The sequence below is a fragment of the Carettochelys insculpta genome, chromosome 3, assembly GCF_033958435.1.
Source record: "Carettochelys insculpta isolate YL-2023 chromosome 3, ASM3395843v1, whole genome shotgun sequence".
Taxonomy (NCBI): Eukaryota; Metazoa; Chordata; order Testudines; family Carettochelyidae; genus Carettochelys; species Carettochelys insculpta.
Window position 1 is genome coordinate 179308401 of NC_134139.1, and position 17972 is coordinate 179326372.

At 42.8% G+C, this 17972-nt stretch overlaps 1 protein-coding gene across 1 annotated transcript in view; it reads left to right on the plus strand.

The window, feature by feature from the left end:
* GRHL1 (grainyhead like transcription factor 1) overlaps window positions 1-17972 on the plus strand; it is a 61928-nt gene that overhangs the window by 35090 nt on the left and 8866 nt on the right. Inside the window, exons 9-13 of the mRNA XM_074988949.1 lie at window positions 3272-3430; window positions 9264-9315; window positions 13199-13338; window positions 13796-13833; window positions 14426-14514. Coding sequence (XP_074845050.1) covers window positions 3272-3430; window positions 9264-9315; window positions 13199-13338; window positions 13796-13833; window positions 14426-14514 — 478 coding nt within the window. The remainder of the gene's footprint in view (window positions 1-3271; window positions 3431-9263; window positions 9316-13198; window positions 13339-13795; window positions 13834-14425; window positions 14515-17972) is intronic.

Genomic DNA, 17972 nt, shown 5'->3' on the forward strand with positions numbered 1-17972 from the left:
TGGACAAGAGAGTTCCAGATTAGAGAGGTTCAACCTGAAGTAGATTTAAATAGCGAATGAGTATATATGAATGTTGTACATGTCTAGCGACTAGACAGATGTTCCTAGCTTCAGACAACAGTGCTGATCACGTTCTGCATGGCCAATTAGAATTTACATAAACCTCTGCCTGCAACCCGTGCATAATACAAAGACTGATGTAAAGAGAGATCTAGAGCTTGAAAATGCCAAGACCTCCCAACTACAAGAAACCAAGGACTAAGGAATTGATGCATAAAGACCTGCCCCCACATACTTTGGAGCTTAGAGATATAATATAAAATGAAGTGTTTTTTTTTCCCCCAAGTTCCAAGGCACTCCTAAACCAGTCATAATGGCTGAGTCTGCACATGTGTTCTTGAGGAAAGTGGTCCTGACTTTCTCTTTGAGATTCCTAATTCATTAAAGTGATCAACAGAAGGGATGGACACAAATAAGCATTCATTATGGTCAGACAAAGCTCTGCACATGCAAGCAGTTAGGATCAGTACTAATTAAAAATAACACTTCTGCTCAGAAGGCAACCTTATCTATGATACAAATCCCAAAGCAGAGGAGATGCCCCAGTCCTTCACTCCATTCCCTTATGCAATGCAAAACACACACACTCATATCCCGATCCTGCCATTTTTACTTGGACAAAATATGGATTTGAAATCTGGGCTTTCTACCTGAGTACTGGCTGCATGATCAGGCTTAGATCCACATTGTACTAACACTTTTAAAGAGCTCAATGTTTGCTGTGTTGATATGCCCATGCCATCTTGGGAGGGATTCAGGCGGAGTGGGTTATTTGAAGCTGGCAAACCATCCTCATCAATCTATTGTTGATAACTTAGTTTCAAAACTCTTAATACTTTTTCCCAGCATTGCTCTAGTGGCTTTTAACTATATTTTTGCCTGCTGGAAATCAAAGACTGAAGCACTGTTGCTTTGGAATCTTGCACAACGCGTATAGAATCAATTTGACAGGATCATAGGGCTTTAAATGCTACCACCATGCAAAATTCTTTCACGGCACAGCTTAAAATGTCAGTACTAGTTTGTTATACAATTCTCACGAGAGAACTAGTTGTTGCCTTGGTGTTTCATAGATATTTATTGAAAAAATGTATGACTGGTTAATACACTTTTAACTCTAGATCTTTTCCCAAAGATTGTGGGCAACCAAATAGACGTTAAGGGACTGACTTTCGAAACTACACTGATTGTGAACACGGTTGGAATCGTAATGTAATAGTATGGCAAGAGCATCTGCCAGGAGCCAGCCATTTCCATGAAATACTCCTGACTCTTACAGTCATGTTGACCTGAAGAAGTGGATCTGTCCCACGAAAGCTCATCGCCTAACAAATTATTTTGTTAGTCTTTAAAGAGCTACATGACTGCTGGTTTGTTTTGTTAGTCATGTTGGCTGTGCATCTTAATTGTGTATGCAGTTCTACATGCAATTAACATTAACCTTTTTGAAAACCAAACTTTTTAAAATGGCAATTTAATCTGGGAACCTCAAATCTAATGCAGATATGTATAGTCTGTCATAATTAAGAAGGTATGTTAATGGCACAGATGATATTCTTACAAAAACAATGCCTTGGAAACAGGGATAACTTGTGTCCATAACCTGTAATATATAGGTAGCTTTACCCCTTTTTACAGTACTGGTAAAACGTGTTGCTACCTGTGCCAAAGATACTGCATAAAAATGCCCTTTTTTAAACCAATATAAGCAGTGGAAAACTAAACTTGGCAAATTGCAATACCAGCCAACTACCAGCAGAGATCTCTCACCCACTACTAATACGTAGAACTTCAGTTTAGTATTCTAAGCAAAGCAGACTGGCAGCTCTAGGTTCTGGAGCAGTGTTTTGTCCTGTCTTTTTCGAGACACATGGGAAAATTGTCTTCCTCTGCTACAAAGTTCTTACCTTATGAGACTGAAATTATTTATTAAATTAAATTAGTAAATTTAAAAAATCTAATTTACTTTTCCCACGTACTGTTTTGTTCTTCAGTTTAAACAGTGACAATAGCCCGTATTTCATTCCTTGTTCCAAGCACTAACAGGATGTTCGCAAAAACAATAAGCCCTGTGGCATCTCATAGACTAACAGATTTTTGGAGCATAAGCGTTTGTGGGCAAAGACCCACTTCATCAGATATTCAGTCATCAACCAGTGACCTTTCCGAAAATCAACACTCACTGTGCCTAAAAACATTTATCAACACTCCAGCATTCTGATGCCTCTGACAAATGGGTCTTTGTCCACGAAAGCTTATGCTCCAAAAAAAAAAATCTGTTAGTCCATTAGGTGCCACAGGACTTCGTTGTCTTTGCGGATACAGACTAACGCAGCTGCCCCTTTGATACGTAGCAGAATGTTGTGAATACAGCTGGGAAGTGTTCAAGACAAGATCCCATAAAGGTTTAAGCACATGCTTAACTGTAGGACCCGTACGTGATTCCACTGAAGTCAATGGGATTGTTCACATGTTTAATATGAATTAGGTCCTTTGATCTTTGCTGGATTGAGACCCATATTAAATCTCTGTATATAAAGACAGACCAGTCTCAAGAGTAGAACTTGATTATGGAGCTATCCTGGTTTTGTCTGTCCAAACTGATTTCAGTTGTGCTCTCTGCAAATGTGTCTGATGCATTTTAAGGGTTTTAAATGCTGATCTGGCCAATGAATGCAGAGCCTGAAAATTTCTGTCCCTAAAGTAAGGTTCCAATAAGCAAAATATTTCTCTGGACATAAAAAATTCCTAAGAAGTTAACCAGAGACTGGGTGTGGTTCCACATTGGTTGCTGTAATCCACACTAGAAAAGTGAGTGGCAGGTGCATTAGTGGCAGGTCCATGACTTCAAAAAAGAGCTAGAATAGTTCATGGAGGATAGCAACTGGGAATGGGCGACGGGATAGGTCACTTGATTACCTGTTCTTGTCACAGTCTCTGGAGCACCTGGCCGTGGCAAATGTTGGAAGATGAACTGCTAGGCCAAATGGACCTTTGGTCTCACCCAGCCTGGTTGCTCTTATATTCTTAGTTTCTTAATAATCATTTAGCTCCTGTGGCAAAAAGCTCATGGTTTTAGTTCTCAGTCTGGGATTAAATCCTACAGTCAAACCAAGTGGTGGTGTTCTACTGTGACTCAGCATGACTGGCTGAAGCAAACACACTGCATGTGTTAATCACTGCTGATGGAGGCTTCTTCCTTCTTTTGCAGGTATTTATTTCTGTAAACTGCCTCAGCACGGATTTCTCCTCTCAAAAAGGAGTTAAAGGGCTGCCCTTGTATCTTCAGATTGATACCTACAGCTACAATAACAGGAGCAACAAGCCTGTCCACAGGGCCTACTGTCAGATTAAAGTCTTCTGTGACAAGGTAAGGTCAGGCCAGTCTGCAAACAAGAGCTTGGGGAATGCTATCCCTCTAGCTGTTGTGTGTAAACAACCTTTTCCTTTCTGATTTGAACACATGCTGTTTTGGACAATCTGAAAACTCCATCTGTGTTCTGAATTTTTCCTCATATATGCCAAACTCTTCTCCTCGGTTCAGAGGTAAGAAGTGACCTCAGACAAATTTGCTGTCTTCAGAATGCTGGAGTGTCGATAAATGTTTTTAGGCACGGTGAGTGTTAACTTTGGGAAATGTCACTGGGTGATGGCTCTGAATATTACCGTTGCTGACAGCAACTAATTCTGTGCTTGGTTTTCAAATCAAACTTGAAATTCTTTTGAGTCAGGGAACAAACAAGTCTGTGGTTACTTAAAATCACTAAATATGGATTTTTTTTTTTTATTTCTTTGTATTCTTTCTTATTTTTCTTGTTATCAAAATATTTGAGCACTTCAGAAAACAGTAATGTGTTTTCTTGTTTTCCTACCCCCACTCTTTTGACACAAGACCACATCATTAATACCACTTTACTGATGGGGAAACTGAGGTCAAAATTTCCAAGCTTCCATTAGTTTTGGATGCCTCGGTATGAATGCTTCACTTGACACTCATGCTTTGCTTTTCTCTGCTGGTATAGAGTGCCTAGAGCTATGAGTGCAGCATTGGAGGAGAAGGAATATAACCTGAAAGTGTGTGAAGCTTTAAAAGCCCTAGCTGCATTTTCACAAATGCGTGTTTCATGGCTCACAACTCATCCAAATCTTGGCAGACTTTCGCAGGATCAGCGAAAAGCACATCTCTGAGCTCAGGCCTTCTCCCAGGCAAATTCTGAACCCTTAAACCCAACAGTGTAAGCCACCATTTTAAAAAAAAAAAAAAAAGTATCGGAGGGGTAGCCATGTTAGTCTGGATCTGTAACAGCAATGCAGGGTCCTGTGGCACCTTATAGACTAACAGAAAAGTTTTGAGTATCTTTCATGAGCAAAGACTCACTTCATCAGATGCTGGTCATGGAAGTCTGCAGGGCCAGGTGTAAATAAGCCACAGCAAGGCTGGGGATAACAAGGTTAGCTCAGTCAGGAAGGATGAGGCTTACTACCAGCAGTTGATCTGGAGGTGTGAACACCAAGGGAGGAGAAGCTGCTTTTGTATTTAGCCAGCCATTCGCAGTCTTTGTTTAAGCCAGAGCTGAGGGCGTCGAATTTGCAGATGAATTGTAGCTCAGCAATTTCTCTTTGGAGTCCGGTCTTGAAATTTTTTTGCTCTAGGATAGCTACTTTTAAGTCTGCTACTGTGTGGTCTGGGAGATTGAAGTGCTCACCCTTCCTCAGGTGGGTATTGCAGTTTCAAGAATGCTTGGTAGAGATCCTGTAGGTGTTTCTCTGTCGGAGGGGTTGGAGCAAATGCGGTTATAGGAGGTGAAAAAACAGAGCAACAGAGCCAGACGTGTGCCACGAAGCCTCTTACTACAGGACAAGCCCAAGACAGAAACCAACAGAACACCACTAGCCATCACCTACAGTCCTCAGCTAAAACCTCTACAGAGCATCATCAGGGATTTACAGCCCATCCTGGACAATGATCCCCCACTTTCACAGGCCTTGGGAGGCAGACCAGTCCTTGCCCACAGACAACCTGCCAACCTGAAGCAAGTCCTATCCAGCAACTATACACTGCACCACAGTCACTCTAACTCAGGGACCCATCCATGCAACAAACCTCGTTGCCAGCTCTGCCCACATATCTACACCAGCAACACCATCACAGGACCTAACCAGATCAGCCACACCATCGTGGGTTCATTCAGCTGCACATCTACCAACATAATTTATGCCATCGTGTGCCAGCAATGCCCCTCTGCTATATACATCGGACAAACTGGACAGTCTCTACGTAAAAGAATTAATGCACGCAAATCAGATATCGGAAATGGCAATATACAAAAACCTGTAGGAGAGCACGTCAATCTCCCAGGACACACAGTAGCAGATTTAAAAGTAGCTATCCTACAGCAAAGAAATTTCAGGAACAGACTCCAAAGAGAAATTGCTGAGCTACAATTCATCTGCAAATTCGACACCCTCAGCTCAGGATTAAACAAAGACTGTGAATGGCTGGCTAAATACAGAAGCAGCTTCCCCTCCCTTGGTGTTCACACCTCCAGATCAACTGCTGGTAGTAAACCTCATCCTTCCTGACTGAGCTAACCTTGTTATCCCCAGCCTTGCTCTGGCTTATTTGTACCTGGCTCTGCAGATTTCCATGACCGGCATCTGATGAAGTGAGTCTTTGCTCACGAAAGCTCATGCTCAAAACTTTTCTGTTAGTCTATCAGGTGCCACAGGACCCTTCGTTGCTGTCTACATAAAAAAAAAATTGCTCATGCAATGTTAGGCGATCTTAATACATCTGTCACTATTATTCCAGTTATAACGAATGGTTGGACATCCACTCAGCCTTCTTGTGCCCCAGCGCTGGGTTTATGCTGTAAGCAGGGCCAGAATATTGTCTTACATGCTTAGGATAAAATGTTCATAAGCGCCTAAGTTATTGCAAATGGGTCTTAGGCACTTTCCAGACTGGACAGAGCTTGGAGCAGAGTCACAGCAGGACTCTGGCTCTGATCGAGTCCCATAGTGGGACGTGGGTCTTGAATACTTGCAGACTCCAGTCAGTCCTTTTTTTCAAATATGTAAAAGCGTAAGGGAGGGTTGGGCACAAACTTAGAGCCTGGGCTTAACGGGCAGTGTAGAAGTTTAGAGGTTAGAGCCTGGGCTTAACGGGCAGTGTAGAAGTTAGAGGTTAGAGCCTGGGCTTAACGGGCAGTGTAGAAGTTTAGAGGTTAGAGCCTGGGCTTAACGGGCAGTGTAGAAGTTAGAGGTTAGAGCCTGGGCTTAACGGGCAGTGTAGAAGTTAGAGGTTAGAGCCTGGGCTTAACGGGCAGTGTAGAAGTTAGAGGTTAGAGCCTGGGCTTAACGGGCAGTGTAGAAGTTAGAGGTTAGAGCCTGGGCTTAACGGGCAGTGTAGAAGTTAGAGGTTAGAGCCTGGGCTTAACGGGCAGTGTAGAAGTGCTGAGTGATTTGCCCAATGTCAAATAGGAAGTCTGTGGTGCAAAAAAAAAATTTGAATCCAAGCTAGTGCCTTAACCATGGTCCCTGGACCCTTCGTCCATAATCAATTACAAACTAAAAAAGGGAAACTTCCAAACTCCCTCACTTCTAATAAGCCAGTTGTTAATAATATGGCAAATCCATCTTTGCTCATTGGTTCAGAGGAAAGTCTTTTGGTCTGCATCATAAATTTCAGGAAATTTAGTTAGTTACTCTATTTATACAATGTATTTCACTTTTTCATTTGGTCTTGTGTCTGTCTTTGCATTACTCTTCCCTGTACTTCACACCCTTGACCTGCATTGTGTGGAAAAATATTTTTCTGTTGGGTTTAATCTGTGGGAACCTCTTTGCACCCAAAATTACCTAGAGTGACACTGAAATGCTGGTCACCTGTGTATAACTGTGTATCTTCAAAGTGCCATGCAACTGCTAATGGATATTCACATCTCCCTTGCGAGGTCAGTAAATAGCTCCATTTGCTGGGGGACCATGTCGATACAAAGAGGTTGAGTGACTAAGTCCAGGTCAGAGAGAGCAAGTGACAATGCCAGGATTCGTATTCAGATGCGTGCATGCTAATCACTAGACAGTACAACCTCCTGCAACAGCCTTGTTGTACCTATGTTTTGAGTGTTATCTGAACACTGTTACTAACCTATACTATATTGTATAATTGTTTCTTAACTTATCAGATCTATAATTTTTTTTTTAAATTAAGTGATTTCTTGCTGTCAAGCCCAAAAACCATGTTGGTTCTATCACAGCGGCTTAGCCCGAGGGATGTAGTTTTGCTATTAGCTGCCAGTACTGGAAGGAAATTTGATTTTTGAATTGCTGAACTAGGATGGGTAGAGTCACCACATAGTACTTCAGGCAGGAATTCAGCCATTGAGAAATGTCTCTTCTTGCTCCTAGCCAATATGCTTTCTTCTTGCTTAGTCTGTATATTTTCCTACATAGTTGTTTGTGGATGAGAATAGCAGGAGGATTCTAGATGACTATACAGCAGGCTCTCTTTGGAGTTGATTTAACACTATGTGAAGCTTCTTGCAGTTGCTAAATTATTATTAGAGGTTTTCCTGATGAAGTTGTCAAACTTTGCTGCGTTAGGGAGAACTCTGTGTGCAAGGGCCTCCATTTTATTTTTGTAGCGAAAATCAGCAAATGTTTCAGAAATGCAACTTCTTTAACCACAGAAACATTTCTGCTGTGTTTTTTGTGTGACTTGTCATTTGCCCAGTGTTAGAGACCCAGTGGGATACATGAGCCAATCTGCGTTTTCTTTTACAAATCATCAAATCATTGTCTGCATGCCAGAATTGTCCAGTGCACCCTATGTTTTGGGAAGGTAATGAGACTAGGTGATTGGCCCAAGCAAATGAGACAGCAGGGGACTGGACTTTAATGACCTGTCAGGGTCCCTTCTAGTTCTATTATTCTATGATTTTTCTGAGTCTATGGACGCTGCCAATTTGGCTAGCCAGTACTTTGGATTCAGAGCAGTCATAACCAAAGTTAATAGTCAGGCCTATATATGGCTTCCTCTTAAGTTTTGGTCTCAGAGACATCCGTGTTAGTCTGTATCTTCACAAAACAAAAAAGCAGTTCTCTAATACGTTACAGTTAGTCTTTGATGTGCTACAGGACTGCTTGTTTGTTTGCTTAAGTTTTAGACAAAAGTAAGGAGACTCCATCACTGTTTGACTTTCATAGAACCTTCAGCAGCATCACCTGCTCACTTTGAGAGAAGCTCCCACCGAGATTAGGGCCAGTAGCAGTGGGGCCAATATTGGGCATATTTGATTACCCGGCACCCCCAGATCCCTTGGATTGCAGGATAGTAGAGTTGCTACTGTACGTGACTCAGGAGGGAGGACTGAAGACTGAGCCTGCATGAGCCCCGCCACACTGGGCAGAGGGGTCAAAGTTGAAGCCCAAGGTCTTCTGCCCTGGACAGGGTGGCTTGTAACTTCAGCCCTGGTTGGGGATATGAGGTCATGACCCACTTTGGGTTCTGGACCCACAGTTCAAGATCCCTTGCCTTACACATCCTCCTTCCTAAGATATCTGCATGCTTGTGCATCATAGAAACCTTGGCTTGCCTCTCTTTTTGGGTGAGGGTGGGGTGTCACCTTTATTTGGAGGGATAGGGAATTCAGTAAATGCGAGAGGTTCTGCTTCCATCTGCTCTTTATTGGGTGTTTGTTGATCCCGTAGCCACTAGCACTGTTATGAGGGATGAAAATTTATGCTTATGTTATTTCAGTCCTGTGAAAGATGTCTCGGTCGCTGGTGACTGACACTTTTTGACATGCCAATATGAGTTGTTGTAAAAGGCTAGGGTGATCTGAATTACACTTGATTATAGCATCCTGAAGATTTTTGATTAAATGTTCAACAAATATTAAAATCAGAAATAAATCAGATATACCTGTTTTAGGTCTTAAACACAGCTGTTCTCTGCGGTGCCTGGAAGTAACTGTAGTAACTGTGTGGTAACTTGCCATTTTACCCCAATTCAGGTGATTTGTGAACACTTTTTATTAAATTTAATTTGATGTCAGTACTTAAGAATAAAAACTGGACAGATTTCAAAAGAAGCATTAGTGTGTGAGTGTAAAGAGCAGGGTCATTGATCTGAGGGCATAAAGAGATAAAACTGAGGATACTATTGTTTTCTTTCTCCCCAATCTTTCCTCGGACAGGGAGCAGAAAGGAAGATCAGAGATGAAGAACGAAAGCAAAGCAAAAGAAAAGGCAAGTGCACTGACCCCAGCCAGTTGAATGCCTGTAAGTAGAGATTCTATGAAGTGTTTAAATCTTAGGCCTCATTTCACGTACAGTTTGTTTTCAGTACAATGGAATTCTCCTATAAACACGTAATTGCTTGTTTTTTTTTTTTCTGCCTCCCATGAAATAGCTTCACTTTAGGCAACTGTATAGGGGGATGTGAACTGTATTTTGCAATATACAGGATAAGTTAGACTTCAGTTCTTCACTTGAAAAGAAACTGTATTTTCGCTATTAGCAGGCTTCACTGTACATGCAGTCACTCTATGGCTGTAGAAAAGAGAGCAGAGGGATATGGCACTGTTGTCTGGATGAGCATGAAATCACACTTGGCACTTGCAATCTAAGATGGAAAGCACTTTACCAAGTTGGGTTACCATTATTATCCCTGATTTATGGGCTGTTTAGGTCCTGGTTTTGAGAAGTGGTGGAACACCTGCAAATCCAGCTGACAGTAGTAGGAGCTGGAGATGCACAGAGCCTCTGCAAATAGGCTGTAGCAATTTACCCATTGCTGTGCAGCCAAGTCACTGATCTCCTGAGTCAGAGCTTCATAGTTAACATGTTAGAGCTGAGCTGCCTCTTTTGAGATAAGTCTAGTTAGACATTGTTTCTTTGCATCTAAAAGTAAGCCCAAGGGGCTTGATGCTGTAGTGAGCGAAAGGATTTCTAGGTATATCCTTCCAAACGTGTTTGCTTTTAATTCTTTGGTCTTTCTTGCAGATCATACTTTTTTATGTTGACTCCTACAGAACCAATGTTTTGGTGCTCAGTTGCATAGTAGCAAAATGAAGTGTAAAATTTATATCCTCATTTCTCCTTCATATTGCGCACATGCAGCAGGAAAAGTGTGTGTTCCCTGTGTCTCCTCTGGCTGTTGGAAGATAATGTTACAGCCACTTGGCATGCTTGTCAGAAGCGCTGCTTTTAACAGTCTGACTGGTTCAACAAGCATTAACCTCACAGCTTGTTTAAACAGGGTATCCTGACACAGTGAATGCAAGCTGCTGGTGTGGCTTCAGAAGAAGGCAATGACACAGGGAAACCCAGTCGCTCGAGGGCAGAGTTTTTAAATATATCATAAAAAGAAGGCTCAATGCTTAGCTAGAATTTGTAATAAATATTTGCATCAGTGGATCTCCTATCCAAGGGCCTGGCAACCAAAATAGCAAGAAAAGCCTTTTTTTACAATTTGGTAAAAAACTCAGTCATTCAAGAGCTGCAATGCATGTGAATACGAGACAATCCTTCAATAAATAGCATCAGCCCATACTTTTGGTAACCCCTATTTTAAGAACAGCTTACACAATGATTTGTAACGTGATGCATGTTTACTGCGGGATGTTCACAAATTTTTTACATGTTCTATTTCCTCACACCTTCCGTGTGTATTTGCACCACTGTCTTCCTGACTTTCACTCCTGAAACTACTTCCTTTCTGGAGGATGCGAAGGGGGTTATCCAACATTCTGAGATCACGTATTGTTTGCTATTTAGATGAGTTGTTCATTTTTGGGCTTTTAGATGTTCACCACTTATCAAAAATAATCAGGAACGGGGGAGGGATAGCTCAGTGGCTTGTGCATTGGCCTCCTAAACCCAGGATTGTGAGTTCAGTCCTTGAGGAAGCCATTTAGGGATGGGGGCAAATAGATGTCAGGGATGGTGCTGGGTCCTGCCAAGAGGGTAGGAGACTGGACGAGATCTCCCGAGGTCCCTTCCAGTCCTAGGAGATGTGTATCTCCAATTTTTTTTCCTTTTTTTACTTTGGCTCCCAATGCTTTAATGGCACAAAAAAGTCCTTAAAGAGCCATGTGCTGCTCTGGAGCCACAGGTTGGAGACCCCTGTCCTGTCCCAAGTACAGTAGCCCAAGCGGGATCCAGAGGCTGCAGGGCATGGTACTGGAGTTTAAGGGCTGAGAAATTGCAATTATGTGCTTAAACCCGCCCCCTCTCCCTGCCGTCTGTAGAAGTTCATATTTTTCTTCATAAATGCAGCTTAAGGGGCTAAATGTGCCATGCTTGGGCTGATCGCAGGTATGCTATGTGTTTCCCCATTCAGTTTCAACAAATAGTTTGGCTGTTTTTGAGCTACAGGGGTTACAATCGATGAATTGCTCCATAATGGAGCTGGCTGGCAATTTTTTGGCTGAAGCTCCAGAAAATCCATTTTTCCCCCAGAAAATTTCAATTTTTGATTGTGTTGAAATATTTTCAGCTCTTTTGATGGGTTATTCAAAGTGAAATATTTCATTTGGGATGGGATTAACCCAAATCAAAACATCAGTTGGTCAATTCCAATTAAAAATCTTTCATTTGGGTCAGTTTGACATTCATCTCTCTTTATCAGAGCTGCTGCAGTGCCTCGTGGGAGCTGTAGTTTGGATACCTCATACCCCATTCACTGTAGACTAGGCTTCCTGGCTGAACTACATCACCCATCATGCAATGTGGTCTCCTAACTGGTTGAACTGATGTGCTGCATCCTAAGGAGACACTTGAGCACAGTGCTGTATAGTACAGAAACAGTTACAACAAACTACAATTCCTATGAGGCTCAGAGTGGCTAACGGGGGGCACAGGTTAATACTGAACCAGCCTGAAATGTTCTTTATTTCAGTTCAGAATGGTGAACCAATTTTTTTTTTCACAGAACCTTTTGCAAAATATTGGTATCTTGCCATGCTCCATGGTAGTAACAATGCTTCTGCAGTGCTTTCAATTTGAGGCTCTCCAGGTGCTTTTCACTATACAGTGACTGAAGCCTTACTAGCACCTGTGAGGTTGAAGCATTTCCCCCACTGGGCAGAAAGAGACTGAGGTATAGTGCATGGCACCATTACTCTGGAAGTCTCTGGCAGAAGCTGGACTCGAACCTAGATGTGACTCTCACTGTGCTGTGGCCCTAAGACCATCATTTGTAAATGTGAAAAATATTGATCAGCTCTGTGCACTCTTCTAGGGGTGATTATCTACCTGTGTTAGAACAAGGCACTTGCACAAGTAACCCCGCAGCATTACTGCCCGTGCTGAGCCCATATCCCAGGGGCCGTGAGCTCACAGAGGAGGAGTGAGCTACGGGGGAAATCTTTCTCAGAACACCAACCAAGAAGGGAAGCAATGCCACTTGGCAACCACTTCCTGCCCCTCGCTGGCCAGGCTGGCAGTCAAATGCTGCCATTGGAAATTGGGCTGCATGGGGAACAAATTGATCTTAGCTATTCCTTGGAGAGATATTACTAAATATGCCTAGGGCAACCGTATCTCCCTGTCCCAAGTATGGGACAGAGGGATATGGGGGGAGGGGTGGTTCCTCCAAGCCCAGGACAGTCGGGAAGGAGGTAGCTGCCGCCAGTCCCCAGGAGCCCTGGGAAAGCAGCAGCTGCCCATGCTTCCCTGAAGCCCAGGGAAGTGACTCCTACCAACAGCTGCTGGTGGAAAAGGTGCAAGGGAGGACGGCCCAGATATGGGACAATTAGTCCCTTTGTAAGTCAGGACGCCTTTTTGGCGTCCCGTAGATGGGGCTGTCATGTCCAATATGGGATGGATGGTCACCCTAAAAATACCTGACTTGTGACACCTTCCGAAGGAAGATGCAACCTAAGGAGTGATGTAGTGGCCCACAGAGTTGGTGAATCCATCAGAGGAGGGGAAGCCTCACACACCCCAACCCAAAACAACCCGCAACTCTTGGTTGTGAAATTTTAGCAAGGGGATTCAAAGACCTTCTCTTTCACACCCACCCCAGCACGCCCACTGCTTAAGAGCAATGTGTTGCTGTTAAGGAGGAAGGCTAAAACCTCATGGTTTTCAATATCCACCTATGACAATCTCCGATGTCTCTTTGCAGTTGCTGATGTCAAAGTGCCGATGCTCGCTTCCCACAAGCGGACAGACGTCACTGTCTTCAAGCCATCCCAAGATCTCGACACTCAGCCTGTTCTCTTTATCCCCGACCTTCACCTGTCTGGTCTTCAGCGTGGGGCTCTTGTATGTGGTGCCACTGTATGCCCATGTTCTGAAATTAAGGGCATTGTCTGCCTATGTGATGATACTGTACCTAGCCAGGGGGCTGATTCTTAAATGTGCGACCCCTGGAAGCAGAAACTTACTATTAAGTGTGATCATATAAACCTTCAGGCTTCATGCTAACAAATGGGGGTTAGGAGAAAACTTGCTCTGTGGGCAGGCAGTTCTTCACCTTTCTGTGAAGCATTTGGTGCTGGCCACTGACAGGATACTGGTCTAGAAGCTCTTGTCCAGTCTGTGTGTTCCTGTTGTTGGCTTCTCAGGTCCACTTTTTCACCTAGTTATTTCCCACCCACCCCTACACACACTTCCTCCCTCTATGATAGGTTGTAGCAAATGGTCCCATGCCATTTACCATTCAGTAGTCTAGTCTAGAGCACCTTTCTCTGTACATTCACAATTATTTCTTGTTTTGAAGGTCCTCCCTGTTACGTCAGAAGACCTGGAGGGTGAAGGGTAAGATTTGCCATTTCGCTCATTCTGTAGTACGACTGAATTACACAGTGGTGTAAAATCGGTGAGGAAGTCGAGGTGCCTGCTCCAAAGAACTTGCTGAGTATCTGTAATATTAGCTATTTTACTCTTCCCCTTACTTAAGCCCCAGACCAGAGTCAGACCTGTAAGCGCCAGGCCCAGGCTGGCAGTGTTGTTGTCTTCTCCAAGGGTAGATCTTGCATGGCTGACACTCTCTCACCACTTGGCCAGCTTGGCACGCAGGTTTGCTCTTCTGGGCTTTTGAGTGTGTGCCAGAAAATATTCATGCTCCAAAGGGTCATGCTGAGAATCTCCAGGCAAATAGCTGAGTCTGAGTTGTGCTTAAGCAGCACAAGGGGACTCTCTTGTGGGGGGGAGAGCAGCAGCAGAATCAAAGCATCTGGGCAGTTTTAAATAATGAGTATTGACTTGTCTATTGCCCATTGTAATTGAGGTCCTGAAATGATGTTCCTCATGAGATCCATGATGGGGCAGTGTCCCTGCATCCAGGCCAAGAGATTGCACCTGTTGACAGAGATGCTGTTGTTAATATGTTCTTTTTGCCCTATTGCAGCTCTAATATGAAGAGAGGCCCTTATATAGCCGAAGATGATTTTATTGCCCCTCCCAATAAGCTGACCCGAATAGAGGAACCAAAACGTGGTAAATTTCATATTTGTTGCATTGTCATATCATGAAAGAAAATCAGCTCGGGATAGGTTGCTTTTCCTTGGGTGGTGCGGAGAGGGTATTGTCTGTTCTTTCTTAAAGCGTCTGCCTGCTAGCAGGAGATGTACTTATTTTAGGAAGGAAATATTCTCCCCAAAAGGGGAGCCAGCTCAACTTGCAAATATATAATGTTGGTTTTAGGAGTTCTTGTCTGGTGATCAAGGCTCCTGGGTTCTGTTCCCAGCTCAGACACTGCCTTGCTGTGTGACCTTTCCTTGTACCTGTTTCCCCCACCTAGAAACTCACCATTTTGTTGGCAAGCAGAGCATGGTTTTAATGTGTATCCTTGCAAGCCCCTGCTGAGCAGGGAACTGTCATCATCCCTGTTTTGTAGCTGGAGAATTGGGCCATGGAAGGGCTGCATGACTTTTTTGTGGCAGGTGAGGAATTGAGCCTATGCCTCTTGAGTCCCAGTTACAGCCTTAGCCACACAGCTGTGATAAATCAAGGAAGAGATGTTAATTCTCATTCTTCCTTGGCAAATGAGCTTTCTTTTTCTTTCTTCTTTCATTGTAGTAAATCCATAATGTGGGGACCTTATTCTATGGGTAGCTGCCATAGCTTCATATTTGTGCTCTGAAACTTTAATACAGCACTTTTCATCATCCATCTCAAAGCGCTTGACAAAGGAGGCCAGTGCCATCGTATTCATTGCACAGATGGGGAAACCGAGGCCTAAGGGTGGCCTGCCTTAGTTACTCAGCAGGCCAGGGCAAAAAGAGTCATAGAAATCCAGAGTCCATCTGTGCATTAAGCCACACCACTTCCCTGTATAGGTAGTTTATTACTGTGTTCACTTTTAAATCCATTTTCCTCCTCTACTAAAGAAAAATTTCCAAGATCCCAGGTGTCCTTAATTCACCCTGTTCGGTTTAGAAGTTACAGCTTACTGTTCCAAGTCACAGGTACGCTGGAGCAGTGAGCTATCAAACATAGTAAACAATATGTGGTGCGATACCTAGTCATTAGACGGTGAATTAAGGACTTTGAAGCTGTTACAAGTCCACATTGCCCTGCTCTTATTGGCTTATTGCTCATCCTTAATATAGTTTTTAATGGGGCTGTTTTTCTGCAGAGTAGCTCTGTCTCCATGAGCTGGAGGGCTCTCTGGTTGTCTGGCTTCTCATTCTGTCAGTCCAGTCTTTGGAGTGGGGAATCAAATCCATGTCCTATTAGATGGCGCAGCATAGGATACCAGAACAGGAAGGGCTCTTGAGAGGTTATCAAGTCCAGTCCCCTGCACTCATGACAAGACCAAGAACCATCTAGACCAGTGGTTCCCAAACTTACGACATTTACGTATCCTTTTTGGGATTTCAGCCTTATTGGCATAACCCCTCTTCCAGTGCCATCCCAATGCTTATCTCCTGATTTTTTTAGTAATTTATTTTTGCCACGTACCCCTTGAAATCCTTTGTTGTACCACTGGTGGTGCACACCACACTTTGGGAAACACTGTTCGAGAGCAGTGGTTCCCAATCTGGGCTCTGTGGACCTGGGGGGTCCAGGAGGGTATTACAGGGAGTCCATGGAAAAATAAAAGATAGATAAAAATGATCATAGAAAATAAATTTTAAATAAATTACAAAGTTACAATCTATTTTTAAATTAAATGTCTTCCAGTAATGTTGTTAACTGCTGTTTGAAAGTCTGTGGTTTCCTTTCTCATTGTAAGTGTGCATAGAGGTTAGAAGTGGCTTTGATGGGGGCCCACAAATGGGTTGGGGTATGTGTGATTGGTGCTTTGCACTAGTGAAAAGGTTGGGAACCACTGATTTAAACCACACATGACAGGCATTTATCTAACCTGCTTTTTTCTTTAAAAAAAACCCTCTAAAGATGGAGGTTCCACGACCTCCCAAAGCAATTTATTCTAGTGCTTAATCACCCTGACAGGAAGTTTTCCGTAATGTCCAACTTAAATCTCCCTTGCTGCAATTTAAGCCCATTGCTTCTTTCCTAGACCTTTAATCATGTTTGTTACTCTTCTCTGGATTGTATCTATTTTGTCCATATCCTTCCTGAAATGTGGGGCCCAGAACTGGACACACTACTCCAGTTGAGGCCTAGTCAGCACAGAGTAGAGTGAAAGAACTACTTCTAGTGTCTTGCTTACAACGCTCCTGTTAATATATTCCAAAGTGTTTCCTTTTTTGCAACAGTGTCAATCTGTTGACTCATTTAGCTTGTTGACCCCTAAGTTCCTTTCTGTAGTACTCCTTCCGAGATAGTAATTTTAAATTTTGTGTGTGTGAAACTGGTTGTTCCTCTCTAACTGGAGTAGTTTACGTTTGCCCTTTATTGAATTTCATCCTGTTGACCTCAGACCATTTCTCCGGTTTGAACAGATAATTTTGGATTATTATCCTATCCTCCAAAGCACTTGCAACCCCTGCCAGCTTGGTATTTATCCACAATCTCTTTCCGTTATCTAAATCACTGATGAAGATATTGATCAGAACCAGTCCCAAAACTGATCCCTGTGGAACCCCACTTGTTATGCCATTCCAGCATGACTGGAAACCATTGATTACTCTCTGAGAATGGTAATCCAACCTGCTATACACCTGCCTTATAGTAGCCCAATCTAGGTTGTATTTGCCCACTTTCTTAATAAAGTGATAATGTGTGACTGTATCAGATGCTTTACTAAAATCTAGGTATACCACATCTACTGCTTCCCCTTTATCCACTAAGTCTTGTTATGCTAACAAGTTGATTTGACATAATTTTTTCTTTATACATCTAAGCTGTTACTTATCACCATATGATTTTTCAGATGTTTGCAAATGAATTCCTTAATTACTTGCTAAATTATCTTTCCTGACAAGGAAGTTAAGATGACTGGTCTGTAATTTACTGGGTTATCCTTATTTCCCATTTTATAGATGGTTACTGTATTTGTCCTTTTCCAGTCTTCTTGCATCTCTCCCACCTTCCATAACTTTTCAAAGGCGATTTATCTAATGTCTCAGTCAGCTTCTTGAGTATTCTAGGGGGAATTTGATCAGGCCCTGGTGACTTGAAGACATCTAACTTGTCTATGTAACTTTTAATTTGTTCTTTCTCTATTTTAATTTCTAAACCTGCCTTATTTTCTCCAGCATTCATTATGTGAGGCATCCAGTCACCACCTTGGTGAAAACCAAATGAAGAAATCATTTAAGAACCTCTGCCACGTCCAGATTTTCAGATATTGTTTTTCCCTCCTCATTGAGTAACTGTCCTACTTTGTCCATAGTCTTGCTCTTGCTTCTCATGTATTTGAAGAATGTTTTCTTGCTACCTTTTGTGTGTCTAGCTAGTTTGAGCTCATTCTGTGGTTTGGCCTTTCTAATTTTGCCCCTGCATATTTGTGGTGCTTTATAATCTTCTTTGTCATTGACCTAGTT